The sequence below is a fragment of the Rhinolophus sinicus genome, chromosome 14 (assembly GCF_057876585.1).
Source record: "Rhinolophus sinicus isolate RSI-liver-muscle chromosome 14, RSI-T2T, whole genome shotgun sequence".
In the NCBI taxonomy this organism is placed as follows: domain Eukaryota; kingdom Metazoa; phylum Chordata; class Mammalia; order Chiroptera; family Rhinolophidae; genus Rhinolophus; species Rhinolophus sinicus.
Genome location: NC_142514.1, coordinates 116133909 through 116160649, shown reverse-complemented (window position 1 = coordinate 116160649; position 26741 = coordinate 116133909). Strand labels below are relative to the sequence as shown.

At 34.2% G+C, this 26741-nt stretch overlaps 1 protein-coding gene across 4 annotated transcripts in view; it reads left to right on the top strand.

The window, feature by feature from the left end:
• DYNC2H1 (dynein cytoplasmic 2 heavy chain 1) overlaps positions 1-26741 on the top strand; it is a 292996-nt gene that overhangs the window by 237731 nt on the left and 28524 nt on the right. For all 4 annotated transcript variants that reach the window (XM_074335553.2, XM_074335552.2, XM_019717180.3 and 1 more), the window contains one exon: positions 16889-16978. In XM_074335553.2, the coding sequence (XP_074191654.2) occupies positions 16889-16978 (90 nt within the window). The remainder of the gene's footprint in view (positions 1-16888; positions 16979-26741) is intronic.

The following is a 26741-nucleotide window of genomic DNA, read 5'->3' as shown; positions in this document are numbered from 1 at the left end:
AAAAAGAACAAAGCCATAGGTTTCACTCTCCCTGATTTCAAATTATACTGCAAAGCGACAATAGTCAAAACAGCATGGTACTGGCAGAACACAGACCAATGGAACAGAATTGAGAACCCAGAAATAAACCCACATATATATGGACAAATAATTTTTGATAACGTGGCAAAAAACATACAATGGAGAAAAGAAAGCCTTTTCAATAAATGGTACTGGAATAATTGGAAAGTCATGTGCAAAAGAATGAAACTAGACTGGTGCCACTATACACCAACATTAATTCAAAATGGATCAAAGACCTAAATATAAGACCTGAAATAAATTCTGCAGAAGAAAAAATAGGTACTGAACTTATTGACCTTGGTTTTAGGAAGGATTTTATGAATTTGACCTTAAAAGCAAGGGAACTACAAGCATTAATAAATGAATGGTATTATATCAAACTAAAGAGCTTCTGCAATTGTCCGAGAAATGCGAATTAAAACTACAATGAGATATCACCTCACAACTGTGAGGATGCCTATCATCAATAAATCAACAAATGACAAGTGTTGGCAAAGATGTGGAGAAAAGAGAACCTTAATATACTGCTGGTTGGATTGCAAATTGGTGCAGCCATTTGCAAACATTTGGAAAACAGTATGGAGGTTCTTCAAAAAATTAAAAATACAACTAACATATGACCCAGCAATCCCACTTCTGGGTATTTATATGAAGAAATCCAAAACACTAATTCAAAAAGATATATGCATTTTTATGTTCATTGCAGTATTTTTTTTACCATGGCCAAGGTATGGAAGCAACCTAAGTGCCCATCCATAGATGATTGGATAAAGAAAGTGTGGTACATATATACAATGGAATATTAGCCATAAAAAGAATGAAATCTTACCATATGTGACAACATGGATAGACCTAAAAGGTATTATAAGTGAAAGAACTCAGACAGAGAAAGACCAATACCATATGATTTTACTTATATGTGGAATTTAAAGAACAAAATAAATGAACAAACAAAACAGAAACAGACTCATAGATACAGGGAACAAGCTGATGGTTGTCAGATGGCAGGGGTTTGGGGGCGCAGTGGAAAAGGTAAAGGGATTAAGAAGTACAAATTAGTAGTTACAAAATAGTTATGGGGGTGTAAAGTAGTGCATAGGAAATATAGTCAATAATGTTACAACAACTACCATGTTTCCCCAAAAATAAGACCTAACCGGACAATCAGCTCTAATGTGTCTTTTGGAGCAAAAATTAATATAAGACCCGGTCTTATTTTACTATAAAACCCGGTCTTATATTATATGATATAATATAATATAATATAATATAATATAATATAATATAATATAATATAATACCTGGTATAATATAGTATAATACCCAGTATAATATAATATAACGTAATATAATACCTGGTCTTACATAATATAATGTAATACCTGGTAATATAATTAATATAATATAATATAATATAATACTGGTTAACTATTGATTTATATTATAGTAAAATAAGACTGGGTCCTATATTAATTTTTGCTCCAAAAGACGCATTAGAGCTGATTGTCTGGCTAGGTCTTATTTTCGGGGGAACACGGTATGTATAGTGCCAGGTGGGTACTAGACTAATAGAGGGGATGAGTGCATAAATTATATATATAAATGTCTAACCACTATGCTGTATACCTGAAACTAATATAAATAATATTAAATGTCAACTATAACTGAAAAAAATAAAAAAAAATAAAAAAAATAAAAAGGTTTTATACAGCAAAAGAAACCATCAACAAAACAAAGAAGCAACCAACTGAATGGAAGAAGATAGATGCAAACAACACCTCTGGTAAGGGGCTAATACCGAAAATATATAAAGAATTCATACAACTCAACAACAATAACAAAAAAAACAAACAGTCCAATTAAAAGTGGGCAGAGGACCTGAACAGACACTTCTCCCAAGAAAACATACAAAGGGCCAAGGGATATATGAAAAAATGCTCAACTTCACTAGCTATTAGGGAAATGCAAATGAAAACCACAATGAGATAATACCTCCCACCTGTTACTAGAATGGCTGTCATCAACAAGACAAATAGTAACAAGTGTTGGAGAGGCTGTGGAGAAAAAGGAACCCTCATACACTGTTGGTGGGAAAGTAAATTGGTACAGTCACTATGAAAAACAGTACGAAGTTTCCTCAAAAAAGTTAAGAATAGAATTACCATATGACCTAGCATTCCCTCTTCTGGGTATCTACACACAAAAAAATCTGAAAACATTTATCTGTAAAGATGTATGTACCCCAGTGTTCATTGCAGTGTTATTCACGGTGGCCGAGATGTGGAAATAACTTTGTCCTTCGATAGATGATTGGATAAAGAAGATGCAGTACATACATACAATGGAATAGTGCTCAGCCATAGAAAGGGTGAAATACTGCCATTTGTGACAACATGAATATTGAGATTTTGAGACTATCATGCTAAGCGAAATAAGTCAGACAGAAAAAAGGAGAACCGTATTATTTTACTCATACGAGTCTGTGGGATATAAAACTGAAGGCAACAATTGAACAAGACAAACAAACAAGCAAAAATTCATTGATACAGGCTGGCCCGGTGGCTCAGGCGGTTAGAGCTCCATGCTCCTAATTCCGAAGGCTGCCGGTTCGATTCCCACATGGGCCAGTGGGCTCTCAACCACAAGGTTGCTGGTTCAACTCCTCGAGTCCTGCCCTTGCATGGTGGGCTCTGCCCCCTGCAACTAAGATTGAACACGGCGCCTTGAGCTGAGCTGCCTCCCGGATGGCTCAGTTGGTTGGAGCGTGGGCTCTCAACCACAAGGTTGCCAGTTTAATTCCTCGACTCCCGCAAGAGATGGTGGGCAGCGCCCCCTGCAACTAAGATTGAACACCGCACCTTGAGCTGAGCTGCCGCTGAGCTCCCCGATGGCTCAGTTGGTTGGAGCGCGTCCTCTCAACCACAAGGTTGCCAGTTCGACTCCCGCAAGGGATGGTGGGCTGCGCCCCTGCAACTAGCAATGGCAACTGGACCTGGAGCTGAGCTGTGCCCTCCACAACTAAGACTGAAAGGACAGCAACTTGAAGCTGAACGGCACCCTCCACAACTAAGATTGAAAGGACAACAACTTGACCTGGAAAAAAAAAAAAAGTCCTGGGAAGTACACACTGTTCCCCAATAAAGTCCTGTTTCCCTTCCCCAATAAAATCTTTTAAAAAAATTTCATTGATACAGACAATAGTTTAGTGGTTACCAGAGGATAAGGGGGCACAGGTAGAAAGAGGGTAAAGGGGATCCAATATATAATGACAAAAGGAAATTTGACTTTGGGTTGAAGACATACAATGCAATGTCTCATACATGATTTATTATAGAATTGTACGCTTGAAACCTATAGAATTTTATTAACCAATGTCACCCCAATAAATTTTAATTAAAAAGGGGGTCATAGATTTTTAATTCTTTATAACATTTCTTCCTATTCTCTTGACCTGTTAAGTTCTGCTAAGTATTTCCATATTTGGCACAACTGCAGGACCTGATGACTTATTTCTTAATTAAAATGTGTCTTTGTAGGATGTAGACTATCTCATTATTAATTTATTAAATTATTATGTACTACAGTTTAAATTAAGAACTACAGCCTCTGAAATACCACTATTTTTGAAACGTTTTAATAATTTGCATGAAAATGAATTTGTTATAAATTTTTCAAAGAATGAAAAGTGCGTTTTGCAAAGCACGTTTAAATTATATCACAGATACTATTTTTGGAAATATTTCAGGGTGTTTGGTGAAACTCAAATGAGATTAGGCTAACTTTCACTAAAAGAAGATCGTAAAATAGTTTTTGACATTTACTTTCTAATGAATTTTACAATAAACTGTGAATTCAGTACTATCCCATTTATTTTTAGGATAAAAATTTAATGTTTTATTACAGTTGAATGTGACAAGTTCTGTGTTATGTGATATGATTTAATGTAATTTAGGAAATAGTTCAGTACCTGACATTTTCTTTACTAGTCTGACATGATTGGAGTAGGAATTTTCATAGAGAGAATTATAACTTATTTCATACTGACAATTTCTGGTGATCTACTGAAACTTTTTTTTTGTAAAAAGTCACAATACTTACAATTTGTTTGTTAGAGACAATGATATTGTAAAATATCGATATTTGACTTTTTCATATTAGGACATAGATTTTAAATCATAATTTAAAACATACAACAAAAATTGAGAAGATTCAGTGCTTCATCTTTCTTGCTGAAAAATCACTAAGGGAATTACTGTTTTGTAGAAATTAATAGATTATATTGCGTTTTAAAAATATCTTTAATAGTACCCCTTGTAAAGCAAATATATGCATTAGTTCTACATTTTAATTTATCCTGATGTGCTGAGTAGTAATACTAAATAGCTACTTAATTTTTTTAAATGAGAGAGTTCCTCAACAATATAGTGAAATTGCTAGTGGATCCTAACTTTAAAAAAAAATAAATTTGCAAACAACTGTTTTTTAACCTTGTTTGGAGTTTGGATCACTGACACCTTTGAAAATTGAAGGAGAGAGACGTAATTTCTTAAAATATGTGTGTACGTACACACACACACACACACGCACGCACACACACACAGAGAGAGCTTTAGTATATAACTTCAGGACGTCTAAGATTTAAGATCTCCCCTGCTAGAAAGGTTATTCCTTTCATCCCTTTCTCTGTTGTGAACTTATTTATAGCAATGTTTCTCAGAGTGTGGTCTCCAAACCAGTAGCATCAGCACCATCTGAGAACTTCGTAGAAGTATGAATCTTTGGGCCCCATCCCACCCTGCAGGCTGTGTTTTCTCATGCTCATGAGATGGTTCAGTGCATTCTAAAGCTTAACAAATGCTGTTCTGTAGTTAGAATTCCCATTTAAAGGGCGTTAGCACCAACCACATTACCTTTCTGCCATCTCCAACTCCACTTTATCAACATTTGTGATCTCCATCATTAATCTTCAAGTCTTTGGGGAAAACAAAAGATGTTAATTATTATAAAATGGTTGAGTTTTTGTTTCTTCATTTGTTTGTCTTGTCCTTTGTTGTTTTCAGCTTTATATACCACATATCAGTGAAATTATATGGTTCTCCACTTTTTCTGTCTTATTTCATTTAGGATTATAATCTCATAGACACAGGCAATAGTTTAGTGGTTACCAGAGGGTTGGGGGGGAAGGGGGTGGTAGATGAGGGTAAAAGTGATCAAATAAATGGTGATAGAAGGAGAATTTACTCAGTGGTGAACACACAATGTGACATATAGATGATGTATCACAGAATTGTACACCTGAAACCTATGTAACTATACTAACACTTGTCACACCAATAAACTGTAATTAAAAAAATATATAATAAAATGGTTGAGGACTCCATATTTTCTTAAAGGCCCTCTTTTTATTAAATTTATTGGGATGACATTGGTTAGTAAAATTACATAATTTTCAAGTATACAATTCTATAATACATCATCTATATATTGCATTGTATGCTCATCACCCAAAGTTTAGTCTCCTTCGTCACCATATATTTGACCGCTTTTACCATCTTCAACTTCCTCGAACATCCTTTCCTCTGGTAACCATCATACTATTGTCTGTGTCTGTGAGTTTGTTTTATTTGTTCATTTGTTGCTTTTTTGTTTTATATCCCACTTGAGTGAAATAGTATGGTTCTTGTCCTTTTCCATCTGACTTATTTTGCTTAGCATGACAATTCTCAAGATCTATTCATGCTGTCACAAATGGCAGTATTTCATCCTTTCTTATGGTAAGTAGTATTCCATTGTATATATGTAACACATCTTCTTTATCCATTATCTATCAAAGCACACTTTGGTTGTTTCCATGTCTTGGCTACCATGAAAAATGCTGCAATGAACATAGGGGTACATACTTGTATATCTTTATGAATTACTTTTTTATTCAAATTTTTCTGTTAGGTATCCGGAAGAGGGATGCTTGCTCTATTCTTAAATTTTTGAGGAACTTTCTCATATTGTTTTTCATAGTGTCTGTACCAGTTTACATTCCCACCAACAGTGTATGAAGGTTCTTTTTTCTCAACAACCTCTCCAACATTTAACTATTTCTTGTCTTGTTGGTAATAGAAAGGCCCCCTCTTTTATCTACCTTAGTGCAAATAAGTGCTTAGAAAAGTCATACCTAAATTATTTTACCAAATGATAATTATTAATATTGAATAATTTGTATTTTTCCATTGGAATAAAGTAATACCTTATGTTTTATATGACACTTTACCAACTATAGGGCACTTTTGTAATCCTTATCCAGTTTGCTACTCTCATCATTCCTCTTCTACTTAGATTACAAAACTAAAGCTGAAAGGAGTTGCTATTCCTGATTATGTGTCAAAGCACATACTGCAGTCCTAGATCACTGTTCTTTCCACTTCATCTCTCATTGAATATTTTGTTAATTTGATCATGCAGCTAAATGATAATCATTGTTATAAGAGGTAGTTATTATCTATGAATGGGCTGAACTCCACATACTCATCTCCAAAGGCCTGTCAAATACTGGAGTGGAACTCCCCTACCTTCTCATATCTAGCTTCACTTACAGTCAAAATTGAATCATATATACATACTCGTACAAATATACATCATTTCCTGTTGATCCATGTAAGAACAAAGGTGCCTGTATATACCCCAGAATCTCTAGTCTCTTGGAATTCTCCTTTATTATCCCTAACTTAATATTATCATCATGCCAATATAAGAGACAATACTTTCTCTTTTTTTAGCAGAGTTTTTTAACTCCAGATTTCATTCTTTTATTCATCCATTTTAATTCCTTGGCAAATGAAATTGGAAGTACACTTTCATGCTTACATGAAGTTTTATTAATATTACTTGAAGGTAGACTGTAGTAAGTTAAAGATGTGTACTGTAAGTCCTAAAGCAACCAATAAAAATACTATAGAGGTATGCATAATGAGCCAATATATGACAAAAGGTGGTAACATAACGTTTACTCAATTAATTCAAAAGAGAAGTCGGGAAATAGAGAAGTCTGAAGTTACCAGTATTAGGAATAAGAGAAAGGATATCACGTGGTTCCTACAGACATTAAAAGGATAATAAGGGAATATTACTAACAACTTTATGCTCATAAATTTAACAACTTAGATGAAATGTACAAATTCCTTGAAAGACACAAAATATCAAAGCTCATTAAAGAAGAAATAGATAAGCTATAGCCTGTATCTATTAAAGAAGTTGGGTTTGTTATTTAAAACCCTTCCTACAAAGAGAGCTCCTAGAATTCATTGGTGAAGTTTTACCAATATTTAAGGAGGAAATAATACCAACTGTGTGTAAACTCTTCTAGAAAATACAAGAGGCAGAAATACTTCTCCACTTTTTGTATGAGACCGGCATTGTCTGGAAACAAAACCTAACAAAGACATCATCATCATAAATCAATGGACCAATATCTTTCATGAACATAGACACTAAACTTCTCAAGAAGATACTACCAAATTGAATCTAACAAAATATAAAAATGGATAATACATAATGACCCAGTGGGGTGTATCCTAAGAATACAAACTTGGGTTAAAAAAAATAACCAATGGTATTTACCATTTTAATAGATTAATAAAGAAAAATCATGATCATCTGAATAGGCATAGAAAAGGCATTGGACAAAATTCAACATCCAGTCATGATAAAAACCTTCATCAAATCAGGACTAGAAATGAACTTAATAAAGGGCACCCATGAAAAAGTTACAGCTAATAAAATAGTAGAAGATTGAATGCTTTCTCCCTAAGATCAGAAAAACGGCATTGAGGTCCCTTCTCACCACTTCTGTTCAGCATTGTTCTGAAGGTCCTGGCTAGTGGAACAAGTTAAGAAAAAGAAGTAAAATCATACAGATTGCAATATATGGATGATGTATTATAGAATTGTATACTTGAAACCGATACAATTTCGTTAACCAGTGTCACCCCAATAAATTTAATAAAACCATAATAGATTGGAAAGGAAGAAGGAAACCTATCTTTATTTGCAGAGGATATCATCATCTACTTACAAAGTCTTAAGGAATCACACAATAGCTCTAGAGCTAGTAAGAGTTTAAATTTAGTGAGGTTGTAGGATGCAAGGTAAATACTTAAAAAATTATGTATATCCTGGAAACAAACTTTTGAAAATTGACATTAAAAATACCACTTGCCATAATATCAGAGAGATGATGTATCTTGGGATAAAGTTTAAAATAAATGTGTAGAACTTTTCTACACCCTGCAAACTACAAAGCATTGACAAGTGAAATTAGAGAAGACCTAAATAAATGGAAATATGCAAGTTAAGACATATTCATGGATCAGGAGACCCAGTGTTGTTAAGATGTTATTTCTTTCCAAAATGATCTAGAGATTTAATACAATCCCAATCAAATCCTCTGCAGGATTTTTTGTAGGGTTTGACAATTTGATTCTAATATTATTGTTTGTTTTTATTTTTTCCAAAATTGCAAGGGACCTAATGTATTCTAAACAATTTTGAAAAAGAAGAATAAAATGGAAGGTCTTAATCTTCATCATTTCAAGTCTCATTATGAAGATATAAGTAGTGTGATACTGGCAAAAGGATGGAAATATATAGCTCAGTGGAACAAATAAATAGTCCAGAAATAGACCTACAGATATATGATTAATTGATTATCACCAGATATACTAAGGCAATTACATGGAGAAAGAAAAATCTCTTTAACAAATAGTACTTGAACAATTGAATACCCAAAACCTCTTCCTCTCCCACCAAAAAAAGCCTACACCTATATCTCCAAACATATACAAAAATATCTCCAAATGGGTCACAGTTATGAAAATGAAAAATAAGCCACAGACTTAGAAAAGATTTGCAAGACATGTATCCAACAAAGGAACATGTATCTAGAAATACTGTTTTTCAAAATCACAAATCAATAATGAGAAGACAAACATCCCAATTTTAAAAATGGGAAAAAGAATGGAATATACACTTAATCAAGATGATATACAATGACAACGAAGCCCATGAAAAAAATGCTCGGTATAGTTAGTCATTAGGGAAATGAAAATTAAAATCACAATGAGAATATCAATATATAGAAATCAGTTGGGTTTTTGTACAAATAGCAATGAATTCTAGTTTATAGCATTTATAGTATCCAAAATGAAATGAAGAAAGCAGTTTCATTTATAATAGCATTGCAAAAAAATAAATACATGGGAATAAATTTAACAACAACAAAAAAGAGCAAGACTTGTTTATTGAAAACTGCAAAACAGCATTGAGTGAAATTAAAGACAAAAAGAAATTAAAGACTAAAATAAATGAAAGCCATCTTTGTTCGTTAGGAAATGGAAAAGTAACTAGATGGGTACAGAGTATTTTTGGGGGGTGATGAAAAAGAATGTTCTGGAATTAGTGGTTATGGTTGTACAACCTTGTGAAATGATTAAAACCCAGTAAATTGTTTTCCTTAAAGGAGTGAATTTTATGGCATATGAATTATATCTCAATAAAAAACTTTTAAATCACAATGAGACAGTACTACACTCCCACTAGAATGGCTTAAATTAAAATGACAAATTGTATCAAGTGTTAACACAGAAGAAGAATAACAAGCACTCCTTAAACTACCGATAGTTTGGCCTTTTCTTAAATTTAAACTATACACTTAGCATATGAACCCACTATCCCATTCAGGGGTATTTACTCAAGAGAAGTGAAAACATATGCCCATACAAATATTTATGACTGTTCATAGCTGCTTTATTTTTAATCAAAAACTGGAAACAACCCAAAATTTAACAGAGGAAATGGTAAACAAATTGTGACGTCTCCATAAAATGGAAAGTTAATCAGCAATAAAAAAATTAACACTGGTTTATGCAACAACATGGATGAATTCAGTGTTGTGCTTCCAAATGTTAAGCCCTGATCTGCAGCATGTGCTGATTTCCATGGTGTAAATACATGGCTGATTTCAAATGACCAATGCAAGGCTACTGAATGCAGTTGAAAAGAGCCGCCCGTTAGCACACCATTAATAGTATTCCCAGTACACAGGTACAATAGAGATGCATAATCTCAAGTACATAGATAATAAAAATCATAAAGTAATTAGGAAATGATAAGGTTGGGGTACTTCTTAACTTTGTTTTAAATAAAAGTTATTTAGTTGTAAATTCCTATAGTTCTAAATAATGACCAACAACTGGTTTTCATAATTCAGAAAATTTTCAGAATCAACTGTCAGGAGACTTTATAACCTGGTCCTATTACATCTTGAAGAAATCTCAAAATCATTATACATAGCAAAAGAAGAAAGTTCAAAAGAAGTAACTTATTTATTTATTTGGTATATAATTCTAGAAAATTCAAACTTATTTTTCCCAGCTTCATTAAAGTATAATTGATAAATGCAAACTAATATATTAATAGATCAGCAGTTGCCTGGAAATTAAGCTTTTGCTGTAGATCTGGTGGATTATAAAGGGAAATAAGGAAACTTGAGTGTGAAAATATTGTTAGTAGTTTTTGGTTATATTTTAAGTTCACCCTACACAAGTTTAAATATTATTTAGAGCCTAAAATGAATGTATTATTTTTAATTTAGGAATTATTTACCAAAAGTTAGTGTAGTTTTGAAGAGTATATACACATTTTTAAACACACATGGACATAAACATAGTTTGTTGCTAAATTAGTAACTGTTATCTAGTTTGTGTTTTGATTAATAGCTTGTTAATTTGACATCAAAAGTATAACAAACTAATGGGCTGAACCCAAGTTCTTTTGTTTCACCTGATGAAATTGAATGATTAGTTGAATTAGTGCCCAGAAATTACTGTTGAGACTGACCCAGTAATTGTTTCATGCTTTCTAATTTATAGAAATTAACCACTTATTCCATGATGATGTGAACAATTACTGTTGAAAATTATTACTCCATTTTGCATTAGTAATCATTTCTAGTTTCAATTTTAAACAAAAATTTATAAATTTGTTGATATTGTTATGTCTCATTTAATATGCTTATCTTGACAAATAGGGAAATCGAAACAGTATTATTAATTTTGTAATGTTCATAGATTAATATTAATGCAGACCTTCAGAAACTATTTACCTCTATTCTTGATGTGAGTTCATTTAAAAGCTATGATAAAATATTGATACAAATTATTTTAACCTTAACATGCCTACATACAGATTTACATATACACATACAGTTAAGTTTGTCAACATGATATTGGCTTAAGTGAACATATCTCAGAAACAATGCAGAAATAATCCATAAATTCTTAAAATCTCAAGGAATATAAAAGCATGGAGACTTGTTATTGAAAATTATCTTGAAGTAAATTTCACAGAAGTAAATGTACATTCAGTCTATTTTCATATTGATCATTTACCATGACTGTCCACACTCTGGCAGGCCTTGGGATACAAAAAATGAATAGTGCATGATCTCCATATTCAATGAGCTGAATATGGATAATCAAAAATTATCTAGCCCACAGTGCTGGCATAGCAGAAACTCAGAGAAGGAAACTGGTTTCTTCTTTTTCTTTCTCACCTTTCTAATGAAGTTATGTTTTTTAATTGTGGCAAAATACACGTAACAAAATTTACCATCTTAACCATTTTTAAGTGCACTGTTCAGTAGTATTAAGTCATTCACACTGTCATACAGCCAATCTCCAGAACTCTTTTCATCTTGCAAAACTGAAACTCTAACTCATCAAACAACGTCTCATTCTCTCACCATCCAGCCCCCAGCAACTACCATTGTCTTTCTGTCTCTAGGAATTTGACTTGACTCCTCTGGGTACCTTATATAGGTGAAACTACAGTATTTGTCTTTTCACAACTGGTTTGTATCACTGAACATAATGTTCTCAAAGTTCATCCATGTTATAGCATGTGTCAGTATTTCTTTCATTTTTAATACTGAATAATACTCTATTTATGTATAGACCACATTTTTTTTTTATCCATTCATCTATCAGTGTACACTTGGGTTGCTTCCATTTCCCCCCATTTTTATAATTTAGTGTAACCTCTTAACAAGTATTTTATAATTTTTAAAATGAAAACTAAAGTCACATATCCTGAGAAAGCAAATAATATTAGTTTCTTTGAGCAGGGAAGACACAAAATAAAAATTTTATAGTAGGATTCATATTTAAGAAGAGAATAAGTCAATTGAATAAATTTCTTGGATCTAAAAGTCCTTATGTTTTTTCTGGTGCTATTTTATAAATTCTGTCTCTGTACAAGAAAATTGGAACCTTTGGAGCCAAGCAAAGGTCTTGGTAAGATTAAATTGAAATGTATTCTAACTTTTATCACAAAAATATTGATCTTCTGAGTTGTACTTCTTATGTATAAATGGTAAGGATTCTGTTTTAAATTGTCTTACTCTGAAGCTATCTTTATCCTTCTGAAATATAATCATCTAATTATGTATATGTTTGTGAAGTAGATTTGGTTAATTAGTTGTATAAAGTTGTAAATTATGGCTAGTGTAGGAGTTAATTAGTTGTATAAAGTTGTAAATTATGGCTAGTGTAGGAGTTAGTGATAATTTGTAAAGTATACCTATTAATCGTTTCATGTGAAATTGAAAACACTATGAACTCACTGTTTTTCTTTTTTCCTTTTTCCCTTTGTTGGTTAAATGATAAACTGAATCCTTTTCCCCCCTACACACTGTAAAAGCCCAAACTCTTCTAGAGTTTGAAATGAATAGCAATGACAGTGCCGTCTCCCTGTTTCAAGTACTGCAATAAGCTTGAATCAAATGAAAGTTCTGACATTTTCAAAACCTTAAATCCAGTGTTAGTTTAACTTCGGCAGTCTGCTGATAATGGATTACTGGAATCACACTCATATTTGAGGATTAGCACCTTATTTTTGTTAGTGGGATAGTGGTGTCTGTCAGTAGTATAAATAATTTGTGTATATATATATATATATATATATATATATATATATATATATACTAATAATTCCAGTAATATAAATAATTACATTATTGAATGGAAAAGGGAGGAGTTGCTAAATGTAGCCCTCTTGTTAAAGTTCATACAATAAACATATTGGGGAGTGGAATTTAAACCTCCAAGATTGTACTAGAATGTTTTCTTGTATAAGTCACTTCACCTTTCTCTGCCTCAGTTTGTAAATGTTTGTAATGGGGGTCATGATTATATCCACCTCAGAGGTTTGTTGTATGTAAATGTGTTGACATAAGTAAGTGCTCAGGACAGTGCGTACATACGCATGTGCTGCAGAAGTGTTTGCAGTAGTTGTTCTCAGGTGGGTCGTCACTGATTCATGTCTATATCACAGTTTCCTAACTGACTTTCCTGAGCAGTTTCATTCCCCTAATACCTGTTCTCCCTCCTTTTACTACAGTAATCTTTCTAAAATCCAAATTTGTTTTACTTCACTGGGTAAAGTTTAATTTAGTGTTATCATTGCTTTCCAGATTAAACTCCTTAATATAAATATCCAAACACTTCCTGAGCTGGTCCTTTAATTCATCAGCCCAATTCTTTCATGTTTTCTTTATTGATGCTCCTTCCTTTTCCTGCCGTCTTTCTTTCTTTTTCTTTTTACTGTTTTTTTGTTTTTGGGTTTTTTTGAACATCTTTATTCAGTTAAAATTTGCATACCATAAAATCACTCATTGTAAGTGAACAATCCAATAGTTTTTACTTAAGTTAATAGAATTGTGCAACCATGATCACAATTCAGTTTTAGAACATTTCCATCATCCCCCAAAATTCTCTTGGGTCCATTTACAGTCAGTAGTCAGTTCCAGCTACAGCCTTAGGCAACTGGGTTTTACATTTAGGACTGTGATCCACTTGAAAAAAATTTAACAACTTTTTGAGACACAATTCACATGCCATAAAGTCCATCCTTTAAAAAGGTGAAATTTAGTGGCTTTATATATTAACAAAGTTGTATGAATACCACCATCTAATTCCAGAACATTTCATCATATGAGAAAGAAACCCCATACCCATTAGCAGTCACTCCCCGTTCCTCCCTCCCATCAGTCCCCAGAAATCACTAATTTACCTTCTGTTTCTATGGATTTGCCTATTGTAGACATTTCCTATAAATGAAGTCATACAGTATGAGGTCTTTTGTGTCTGGCTTCTTTCACTCAGCATAATGTTTTTAAGATTTATCCATACTGAGGCATGTATGAGAATTTCATTCCTTTTTTTTTTTTTTTGCCAAATAATATTTCGTTATATGGATTTACATTTTGTTTATCCATTCCTCATTGATGTTCATTGGATTGTTTCTACTTTTTGGCAATTATGATGCATGATGTTGTGAACATTTGTGTACTATATAGACTGTTTCTCTTCTGAGACTCACCTCAAACATTATCTCCACCAGAAAGCCTTTCCTGGCTTTTGTCCTTATACTGAGTTTGGATTTGGTGTACCCCATGTTTGTGTTTCACGAGCTCAGTGCTTGTCATGATCGGGGAACTTACTGTATTGTCGATGGGTCTCTCTTTTCTTTTTGATTTCCCCCCTCTTGCACAAGCTTTTATGGACAGGAAGTGTGTTACAACTTTGTATCCCCAGAACCTAACAAATGATTTCCAAATAGCAGCTGTTTAACAGATGCCTGCTGAATAATCAGTTAATTGACACTTGAAATAGTGAATGAACAAATGAACCATCTGCTCATATCCTGTTCTTCTTCTGTGATATATTTCATGAAAAGCAAGGGATAGCAAAAATATGTCGCAGTTAGGGTTAGACCAGGGTTCAAAATCTTTACCATTTAGTAAAAAAAAAAATCTTAGTTAAATAAACTTACTATAACCCTTAGTTTCTCCATCATTATAATTTTAATTCTCGATATATAATTGTCTTCAGTTGACTCTCAAATGGTGTAATATATGTAGAGCACTATAGAAGAGTAAAATATGTTGAAGGCAGTATTGATGCCGACAAACGGACTCTAGAGCCAGCTTGCCGAGGTTCACGTCCTGGCTTTGCCGTTTACCAGCTCTGTGATTTTGGGCAGGCTGTTCTCTTTGTGTCTTCCATTTTCTCTTCTGTGAAATGGAAGTTATAATGCTACTTGCTTCTCAGGATTATTGTCAGGACATATGAGCTGATGCATATTAAGCACTCAGCACAGTTACTAACACATAATAAGCACCCAATAGCTTAAAAAATGTTAGCTTAACAAATTCCCTCCAGTTCTTTCTACCTTTGTCAAAATGCAATGTTGCTTTCAAAGCTTAACAACTATCTCTTTTATTAAACCTTCCGTGATTAAATCATTTGTCCTCTCAACTCCAGATATGATATATAACCCATTATTAAAGCACCACAAGGTATTTTAGCTATGTACTCCTTTATTGGTTCTTTCTACCTTTGTTCTTTTGCTCTGTAGGTTAAAGGCTATATTTTGTTTATCATTTATTCCCCATAGTCATATATCTATATCATGTCATATCACATATATTATAATTCTCTACATAGAATTTAACGTATGTAATATTCTTCTTACAGTGAATGATAATATATTTTTGCCTTTATCCCTCAGTAAAATATAAGCTCTATAATACCAAGGACCTTATAGTGCCTGTACATTGTAGACACTCAGTAAGCAATTGCTGAATGGATGAACCATAAGGACTTAACCAGTTATTAAATGAATGTGTTACACCTGACACTAATATTGGTAACTCTCTTAGCTATCTATTGCTGCAAAATAAGTTGCCCTAAAACTCAGTGGCACAAAACAACAAAACTTATGTCACAGCTTCTGTGAGTTGAGCAACTGGGTGTAGTTTCACTACGTGTTCTGTCTCAGGGTCTCACACAGTCTACAGTCGGGTCTGTCAGGGGTGCAGTTATCGCAGCTTCCAAGCACCCGTTGGCTGGCTCTTGGCAGGTCGCAGGCCCTCACTGACTGTTGACTGAACACAGCAGTTCCTTGCTACATGAGCATCTTCATAAGGGAGCTCACAACGTGGGAACTTTTTCACTTAGAGTGAGCAAGGGAGAGAGTAAGAGAGAGTGAGCTAGACAGAAGTCTAGAAGGATTTTCTAACCTAATTTCAGAAGTGGCATCCCATCACTTTACACGTTTTTTATCATTTATTTTTTATTTTTTGTAAAAGTATAGTTGACCTACAATATTGTATTAGCTTCATGTGTACAACATAGTGAATCAACATTTATATACCTTACAGTGTGATCACCTGGTATGTCTAGTAATCAACTATCAAATGTTGATAGTGAATCAACATTTATATACCTTACAATGTGATCATCTGTCATCATTCAAAGTTATTACACTATTATTGACTACTCCCTGTCCTGTACATTACATCCCTTTGACTTATTGTTTTAACTAAGTTTGTATCTCTTATTTCCCTACACCTTTTCACACATGCCCCCACCTCTCTCCCCTCTAGCAACCATCAGTTGTTTTCTGTATCTTTGAGTCTATTTCTGTTTTGTTTTGTTTTTTATGTTTTGTTGTTTAGATTCTACATATAAGTGAATACCACATATGGTATTTATCATTCTATGTCTGAGTTTTTTCATTTAGCATAATACCTTCGAGGACTATCCATATTGTTGCCAATAGCAAGATTCCATTCTTTTTATAGGACATTATTATATAAAATCTCACAACTTCTTTATCCATCCACCTATTGATAAACACTTAGATTGCTTCCATATCTTGGCTACTGTAAATATGTAATATTCTATATGTTAATTTGACGCTTTTTAAATTGCAGTGTCCTCTCACATGGCAGAGCAAATGGGAAGGCCCAGAAGATCCTTTACAGTACCTTAGAGGTCTTGTAGCTCGGACTCTTGCAATACAGGTAAGACTAAATTATTAGGTAATTGCTTGATGTGACTGTATGACTATTGTATTATAGGCAGGTGTATTGAGAGAGCCTTTTTCCTAGCAACTAGTGAGAATATTATGATTTTGTAAATAAAGCACCATATGTTTGTTTTCGATTTTATTGTCTGTGTTTTATACAGAATTTTTTTAAATATGTGTATGTGTGTGGGTGTGTATATATATGTATATATATGTGTATATATATATATGTATATATATATACACACATATACACACACACACTATATACATTATATATATATATACATATACATATATATATCACACCACATATATATGGTGTGATCACAAAATACGGTGAATGTTTAAATTAAAAAAAATTATTACAGTAAAAGACACATTGCCATTAATCCACCTCAAGTTCCTGCTTGCTTGGAACACACTTATCCCATTGTTCTTGCCACTTTCTGAAGCTGTTCTGGAAGTCCTCTTTCGTGAGTGTCTATAGTTGCGCTGCCGTGGCTGCCTCGATGTCCTGAATTATTTTGACTTTGGGGAAGAGCCAGAAGTCATACAGTGCCAGATCCGGTGAATAAGGAGGATGAGGACACACCATAATGTTTTTATTTGACAGAAATTGCCATATACTAGAAGCGATGTGTTGTCATGATGGAGGATGAAGTAAAGACACTCATGAAGAGAAGACTACCAGAAGTGCTTCAGAAAATGGCAAGAACGATGGGATAAGTATGTTTGAAGTGAGGGAGAGTATTTTGAGGGGGATTAATGGCAATGTGTCTTTTAGTATAATAATTTTTTTTCATTTAAACAGTCACATCTTTTGATCACACCTCATATATATATATGTGTGTGTATATATATATATATTATATATATATATATAATATATATGTATTCTTTCTGCTTACTGTGTTTTTTTCATGATTTTTGAGAATTTAGAGAAAAATCTACAATACAATATAGATAGATTATGTAGAGGATAACTGAAATTGATTCATAACTGTGACACATTTGCTTTAGGATTTGTATCCCCCCCATAGAGAGTTGCTTTTTTCCTTTTCTTTCTTTCTTTTTTTTTTTAAATTAATCGAGTTTTTTTCAGAGTGATCCAATCAGGTAACTGCAGAAATATTGAATAGGATAAGGAATGATATAGAAGGAAAAAGATTGTTTTCTTTTTTAATGAAGAGCAAATGGTACAGATTAGTTGGTGCATGCAGTGTACCCCTTTTCCTGCGGTTTTGCATTGTCACCTTACTACCTTCTTCATCTGCTTGTTGCACCTGCTTCACAACTTTTTTTTGCCACATCAGCTTCAGGAGTAATTTGCCACATGAGTAATTTGATCATAGCCCTTCTAGATGCAGCAGTCTTCATCCAGGCTCTTGTTTTAGTGGTGCACATAACTATCAACATCTTGAACCTTGTCATCACTCATTACTGCTCTGCCTAAGTGTACATATCACTCTTTGATCACAACCTCATTTCACTCTTAAAATCTCGCTCGCTTAGACCTTCCAGACTCTTCCTGCTTAGTGCTCTCCCAGTCTGTCACTTTCTGTCCTGATCTGGCTCATTTCAGCATGGAATCCATGGCACGTAACTTTAACCATTCTCTTTCCAGCATCCTCAGTATCCTAACTGATTTTCAGTCATGCTTCATCCTTCCCAAAAACCATTGAACTGGTGTCAGTCTCTATCCGTACCCAAGCCGGTGAGCCTGCTAGTGACACTTCCGATACAAAGTGCCCAGTATTGCATGAGCACTGCCCTGTATTCCACAGTAACTTTCAAACCATCACTACTTTTCTGAAGACTCTATTCTGTCACTGCCTCCCCTTTCCCTTAGCAGAACACCTTCCTTTTCACTCTACACAGAAAATGCAAGCTGTGAGATACGACCACTTGAAAATCCCTACCCTTCTCTCCCACCCACCTGTTTGTCTGGACCCACCCTCATCGTTTTTGTTCTAATACAAAGAAATTAACCTACTGCTGGTGAAGGCTCATCCTTGGAGCTGTATACTTGATTCCATCCGCTCTCATTAGACACTTCCTCCGGAGGGTCTTCCATTGTTCTTCTGTCTTTTCCTCTCTTCATACTCTATCCTGCCAACCTACAAATGGGACTCCTTGAAGGGGTGAGGACTCATCTGAATGTTTGGCTCATAGCATGACCAATCTCTGGGTTATTGGATTATTGGAGGAGAAATTACTGGATCAGAAAATGAAGTTAAAATTAGCAGGTGGAGGTTAACCAGACAGAGACTCTGAGCTACTCTTTCTATCTACTGTGTATATGCCTGCACATAATCTGTCAATAAATGCCAAAAGAATGAAGGGAGGGAAAGACAGAAGGGAAGGAGGATGGAGAAGGCAGAGAGAAAGGACAAATAGTCCATCAGTGTTCTGAAAAGAAGATAGAAATGTTCTGAAGGTCTTGGTATGTTATAATTGCATGGCTGTGATAATTTATCACTTCATATGTTTGTCAGGATGTTTGCTTTAGGTTATTTTTATAAAGGGCAGAAACTTTTATTTGCTGCAAATGGTAGCCTATATTACACTGTAAGTCCATTTAATGATTATGCTATGTGCATATAATGATGTATTGTTGATATTGAAATTAATATTTGAAACAATTTTACATGACTTATTACAATTTTTCTGGCAGGATTATTCATACTGAGTATATTGAATACTAGTCATTGAAATGGAAAACTTTTCTCTTAAAATCTTTATAGGTGTTTAATTGTTAGGCTAACCCTCAAATAAATTTCAGGCTTGACAATAGCTTATCTTCTAACCTTACAACCACAGAATATGCAATATTACTTATTTCTGTCACTACTTAGGGATTTTTTTCATTGTTTTGTTTTCCTGCTTTTATATTTTTTCAGTTATAAATGTACAGAAATATCCACCTGCCTAAGGTAAACTTTAATGTTTGGGATTCACTTTCCATCTATTTAAGGGTTTGCTAGGTCCTTTGTTTTCATAGTATGTGCATTCTCTATAGTTGCATATCCAGAGCAGCTTGTGAAGTTTAGAAGGAACAATATAGTTAACTTGGGGGAGAACAAAGGGATGAGCGCATGGGTGGACAGGGAGAATTGGAAGTGCTATTTGCAAAGATCTGTGAAAATGTCATCTTTTGGTTTCTTAAGAAACTATAATGATCAGACTGAATCCAAATGTGCACAGCAGCTTGAGCCCAGATCCAACCATAGTTTAACATCCCAGAGCCTTTCAGTTTAGGGTATAATATACAGGGAAATAGAAGAAGCTACTGAGAATGTCATGTATAGTGCCTGTTCATAACTGGGGTTTTGTACAAACAAAGACAGACTGACTGGGGTCAAGGGCGGCACTCATTTATTTATTCATTCAATCAACAATATTGTAAACAGCTACTATTTGATAGGTTCAGAGTGAAGTACTGGAGATAACTATGGTTAATAAATTGCTAAAGTGAATGAATGTGAAAAATGTAAATTCTGCCTCAAAGAATTTACATTTTTCACATTCATTCACTTTAGCAATTAAAAATTTTATCTTGGTGCCAAACACTGTGCTGAGGTTACTGAATGTAGGATGATAAACAAAATAGACATACAACATGTCCCAAGGAATGATCCTTACCATTTATCAGAAAAGATAGACAACTGAATAAACAACAGCAGTAAGAGCCAAAAGGAAGTACTTTGGGAGCAAATAGCAGGAGTAGCCAACGTACAGGGGAGCAGGGAAGGGATGCATAAGCTGAGAACTTGGCAGTAGAAGACCAAGGAAGGAAGAGAGGGAAGACTGTGCCAGACCAGACAGAGGCCAGAGTAAGGAGTAAGCCTTGTGCTTTCAGGTAACTAAAAGCAGAGCACAGAGCACAAGGGGGCGGGGGGCGGGAGGAGTGTTCAGAAATTAGGCTGCAGGGGCAGGAAGAGCCCAGTCATGATACTAAGTTCAGGAATTATATTTGATCCTAAGGGCAAAAAAAGAACCATTGCAGGATATTAAGGAGAGAAATCAGAACACGTTTTAGAGGGATAATTTTGCAATATGGAGAGAATCTTAGTCTACTGGTTGGCATAAGGTCTAAGACTGCTCTGAATGGTAATTTAGAGAAAACCAGAGAACCCTTAGGTACCCAAGAAATCTCCACCAGAGTGTCTTGCAGGCAGCCTGGCATTCATTCTCTTGTCTCCACTCAAGAACTTTTAGAGCAAGGACTTTCTTCTTCTTCTTTTTTTTTTTTTTTTTTTTTTTAACTTCTGCTGTAATTTCAATACCTAGCGTACTGCCTGGTGAATAAATGAGTGAGCTAATCAATGAACCAATGAAGGGCCTAGATATAGCTCATTATCCTATTGGGATCCTAGAATTATTTTCCTGGCTTCAACTTTTTCTGCCTTTTCTTCAGAAATAACATCTTCTGACGATTTCTTTGGTTCTTGATTTCCACTGTTCAAATGTTTTCCGTTGGCCTGCAGAATAACCCCTGTAGCACGTCTCCCATAGATTCTGATTCTCTGTGTTGATTATTTTAAATTCCAGCGTGTTTTCTATCCAATTCATAAATCTTACTGGTGGCAGCATTTGCCTTTGTTCCCCTGTCTTTATGTTCTCAACTTCTCACCGTTGAATCCCTTGTCTCTACACATGTAGTTTGTGTTCCATCCTAGCTCCTGAATGGATTCTGTCTAAGCTAGGAAATATGGAATTTCATCTCTAGGACCCAGTTAGGCTTGGGTATGCGAAACAGACCCAATTCTAGGCATGTTTAATGAACTCCTGAGTGTTTCGTCATTATACTTCTACTGCCAACCAGCCTTGGGGAGTGCCATGTTTCAATGGCAAGCTTTCATGCCGACTTTTTAGGGCTCAGCTTCTGCTTAGGTTCCATGTCTTTCATTTTAAAGTTTACAGTGACTTGAGCTCTACTCAGTTTTTTGACCTAACTGAAGCCAGTGGCTGGTACCCTTGCAAACTACCAAATCCTGCCACCCTTCCTTCTGATGATGGAATCTTGTTGTTTATATAAACTATTAGGACCTTGAAGTCTGGGGCAATCTAAGCAATAAATAGAATTAGCTGTTATTTTTAATGCCATTCGGCATGCTATATGAACTACCTTTGAGTTTTATCAGTAAAGAAAGATAATTAAGCAACAATAATCAAAATGATAAAGGAAGTACAGTACTATTGGAGTAAATAGCAGGAGTACCGCAACCTAGAATCACTCAGCATTATCTTGTTCCCACTGTTCCCAAATTGGTCCTTCTGAATTGAGTCTCAATGAAGACTAAGTTGGGTACCATGTATTAGATGGCACAGTACCCCTTCTGCCGGCAGATGCTAATCTTACGTTGTTTCCTTCCAACCCCTCCCATCATGCTATGCTGGGAAGCAGGATTTTCCCTAGTATAGGTGTCAGTCCTTATATTAGGCTGGTGCATAAGTAATTGCGGTTTAAAAGGTTAAAAATAATTGCAAAAACCACAATTACTTTTGCACCAACCTAATACCTCTTTTAGTCTTGTGTTTTCCAGAGATTCTTTTTAGATGCTGCTTCCTGTCTTTTGTTCAAATTAAAGTTCAGGATTAGTTTCTATAATGTCTGCTTAGATGCTTGTTGTTACCTTAGCCACATACAAGTATATTGCTTTTTTAACTTTTTATGTTGCATTTTACTTCTATTGCCCACTTCAAAAAGACTGATTCACTGAAAAAGAAATCTGTTAGACTCTAGCTCTTACTTCTTCCTCTTTACCCGTGATTATCTCTAAGGAGTCAGAATGGCATTTCTAGATTGGAAATGTGTCTCAGTACACCCTTTGTAGGTCCATCTAAATAGCTCTTCTCACTTCCCTAACAGTAAAGTGTACTAGTTATCTAAATTTGAGCTTCAGATCACTTCCTTTTCTTTCAGTGCACCCTTCAAACATATATTCAAACTTTTGAAATCATCCAAATAAGGATAGAAAAAGAAAATGAACATTTATAAGAACTGAGCACCTATTGGTTGTCAGGCGTATATGTCTTTACATGGAATCTAGTAATATTTATAATATATAAGGTGGATATTATATCCACTTTTTAAAAAGGGGGGGAATAAAACCTCAAATTCAAGAGAAGTTAATTAAATAGTTTATGAAAACGAGGTAACTCACACTGAAACGTTCTTTCATAATAACATGCTGGAGTTTTGATCACACCTTATTAACTCATCAGCACCATTTAGAAAAGAAAGACACTTCCTCTGCCTTGAGACCTTTTGATAAATTGGCCTACAGGTCACCATACACTTCTGTTGTTGTCTGCTTATCTGTCTACTTCACTGTTGTTCTTCTCACTCATCTGTAGCGCTGGCCTCTCCAGAGCACAGTCCTCTGACCTTTTCTACCTCTACTGCACCCATAGTGATCTCAGGACTTTGAATCCCATCTAAACTTTGATTATTCTCAGATTTACAGCTCCAGTCCAGTCCTCTCTCCAAACTCTGGTGCATACTCAGTATTTGCATTTGGGTGTTTAATAAGCATCACAAACTTAATATATTCAAAACTGAACTCTTGCTCTTTATCAAAAAAACTTGCACTACCCACAGTTATTCCCAAAAGTAAATGGCAGTTGCATCCTTTTTATAGCATAGGCCCAAAGTCTTGGAACCATTCGTAACTCTTCTCCTGTCATACTCTGCATCCATTCTACCTGAAAAATTATCTTACCTCTACTTCCAAAATCTATCTGGAGAAACTTCTCACCATTTTCCCTGATACTATCTTGATTGAAATCATTATTAATGTACCTGTCACCTAACTAGTCCTTTGTTTCCTTTCTGGTTAGTTCTCAACCCAGCAGTCTAAATGTTCTGGTTAAAGTATAAGTCAGATTATATCACTCCTCTTTTGGAAAATTTCCCCAAGACCTCTCATCTCATCCAGAGTAACAAAAATTTACAACCATCTACAAGTGGTTGGTGGTGGTTTTCCTCTCCTACTTTTTGCTCCTTCATTTACTCTGTTCCAGTCATACTGGTCTCCTTGCTATTCAGTGAACAACGTGGCACACACCCTCTTAGGAACTTTATTTTAGGTGTTTCCTCTGCCTGGAATGCCCTTCCCCAAAAATCTACAAAGAAGTTTCCTTATCTCCTTCAGGTCTTTGTGCAAGCATCACCTTCTCAGTGAGGGCTTCCCTGACAAGCCTATTTCATATTGCAAACCGACCCTTCCTTGATACTTTATCCTCTTTCCCTTCTCTGTTTTTCTCCATAGCCTATATCTCCATGGAATATTCTACATGTTTTACTTATCTAATTTATTTTCTGTGGATTCCTCCACTAAAATGGAAGCTTCATAAGGGCAGAGATTTTTGTCCATTCATTGCTCTATCTAAGCATACACAACAGTTACTCACACAAGTAAGTTTTTCAATAGATTTCTGTTGAATAAATAAATGATTCAGTCAAGCTTAGGGCTATTCTCAAGCAAACTGATGTAAATCTTTCATGTTGCCCAATCATGATTTACCCTCCTAAGATGTATTCTATAGTGTCCATGATATATTTCTGATGTTTTAGCTTCTACCTAAATCTATCCAATAAGCATTATAGTTTATACTATTCTCCACAATCTACCATTTGAAGACTTGGGTTTTTTCTTAATATCCCAAACTTTAAAAGTAATCTTAATAAAATTACAGTTTATTTTTTATTCATTTTGGGGGTTGTCTTACTTTATTTTTGAAGGTTCTTCAATACTTTGCATTCCTAAAGAAGGAAACTGTGTTCCTAATTCATCTTAACAACTCTCATAGTCCTTAGTACAGTGTTTTACACATAGTAGGTACTCAATAAAATTATTCATAGGATGATTTACATAAACAAAATTGGAAAAGTAGTCTGTATGTAGTCTAAAAACTCCGGCATCCCTATTTTTTACATACTATACGCAACTAGAGGAGCTATCTATTTGGATATATTTTATTCATATATTATTCATTAACTTATTAATTCATTCAGTGAATATTTATTGAGCTTTTATTATGTGCCAGCCACCTCTCTAACTGCTAGAAATACACAACAGAGAAGAAAACATGAAACTCCTGTCAACACCTGACCAAAATCCTGAGATTTAAGATTAATATACAGCCAAACTTTAAACTTAATTATCACCATCATAGAATGAACTTAGGGTTTATATATGTGAAATTTTATCCAGTAAAATATAGCCATTACTACAGAAGTAATGATACAAAAATTTAGGAATCAAATTCTGTACAGACACAGTAATTTTCAACACTGTCAGCTGATAAATTCTGCGTATGGTCAACTGTTTTGCACATTTGGAATACTGACCAGTAGTCTATGGTCTATGGTGATCTGCGGTATTATAGAAGCAGTCCTATAAGCCATGCTAGTGGTACTGCTTGCAGAAGATAAATCTTGGTTCCAGAAATGTGACGATGCAACAACATAATTGGCTTTCAAGATAAAATCTTCCCTGAATTTTCATCTGTATCTCAGCTTTTATCACATGCATACAAATTTCATCCTCCTCCTGGAGTAGCATAATAAGAGGATCTTTGCAGAAGAAAACATGTAGAGCATACTTAAACTCTTATGACAAGTTTGGTTTTTTAAATAATCAGCAGGTTCTAGGAAACAAACTACTTTCCCTGCAAGTAAACAGTGAGTCTGTTAGTAGTATAATTTCTGCTGCGTTGTTGCCCTTATTTTCAAAATAGTTTTTCAAAGCTTTCCTTGGTTCATGCTACCATTTTTACCAGTTAAAGTCTGAACATACTTCATTACTATATAACAAGACAATTGCAAGGTGTCTTCTATGTAGTATAGTTTTGTCTTTGGCTGACGAAGAACAGAATAGTGTTTGACAGTGTTTCTGCTGTAGTCATTAAGTCTGTCCTATCAAATATTGTTATTATTTCTGAAAACATAATGGAAGGTTGTAAACGAAACATTGTGTACTTTTAATTCCCAAATCAGTCATAGCCTTCACTGTATTTGTTCCGTTGTCAACAATAATTGTATGCTGATTTTCCATTCTATAATGTATCTTCTATCAGATTCACTTTGTTGATAGCTATTTGCAACCAGAAAACTCTTCAAAAGCAAGGAAAGCAGTGATTGGTTTCATTGTTAATTTACATATTAACACTTCAAAAGAATTCTGGGATATATATGTTTATCTAATTGTCTATTGCACATAATTTTGAAGTAGACAACGTAATGATACTACCAATGATACTAATTTGTTTGTATATAGTATAATTTAGGAAAATATATTTCAGGAATGTGTTTTTAGGAAGAATCTTGAACATAAGATACATAACTTAAACAAATTTCATGTCTTGTAAATAAGTGATCATCTATATCAATGATCTTGTCAAGCCTATTTTTTAAACCTTCATAGATTCAAAACCTCAATAAAAAAAATTGTTCCTAAATAAGCATTCTTTAAGTGAGAAAATAAATATTTGCTGTATCTATTTTTTTCTTCATTTTCTTTTTATTTTTACATATGGATTGAAGATTATTTATATTGGATATTTTTGTGAATGATAAATAGAGGGATTTTTTTCCTCTTTGAGAAATTTTGAGATGGGATAGATAATTTTGAGATATTCCATTCTTAATTTATACTCTCAAGATAGGGAGTATTCCCAAATAGGATGTCTCTTTGAAGGACTTATAGTTAAATAGAATTAAATAACCTACAATTAAATTTTGTTCTTAA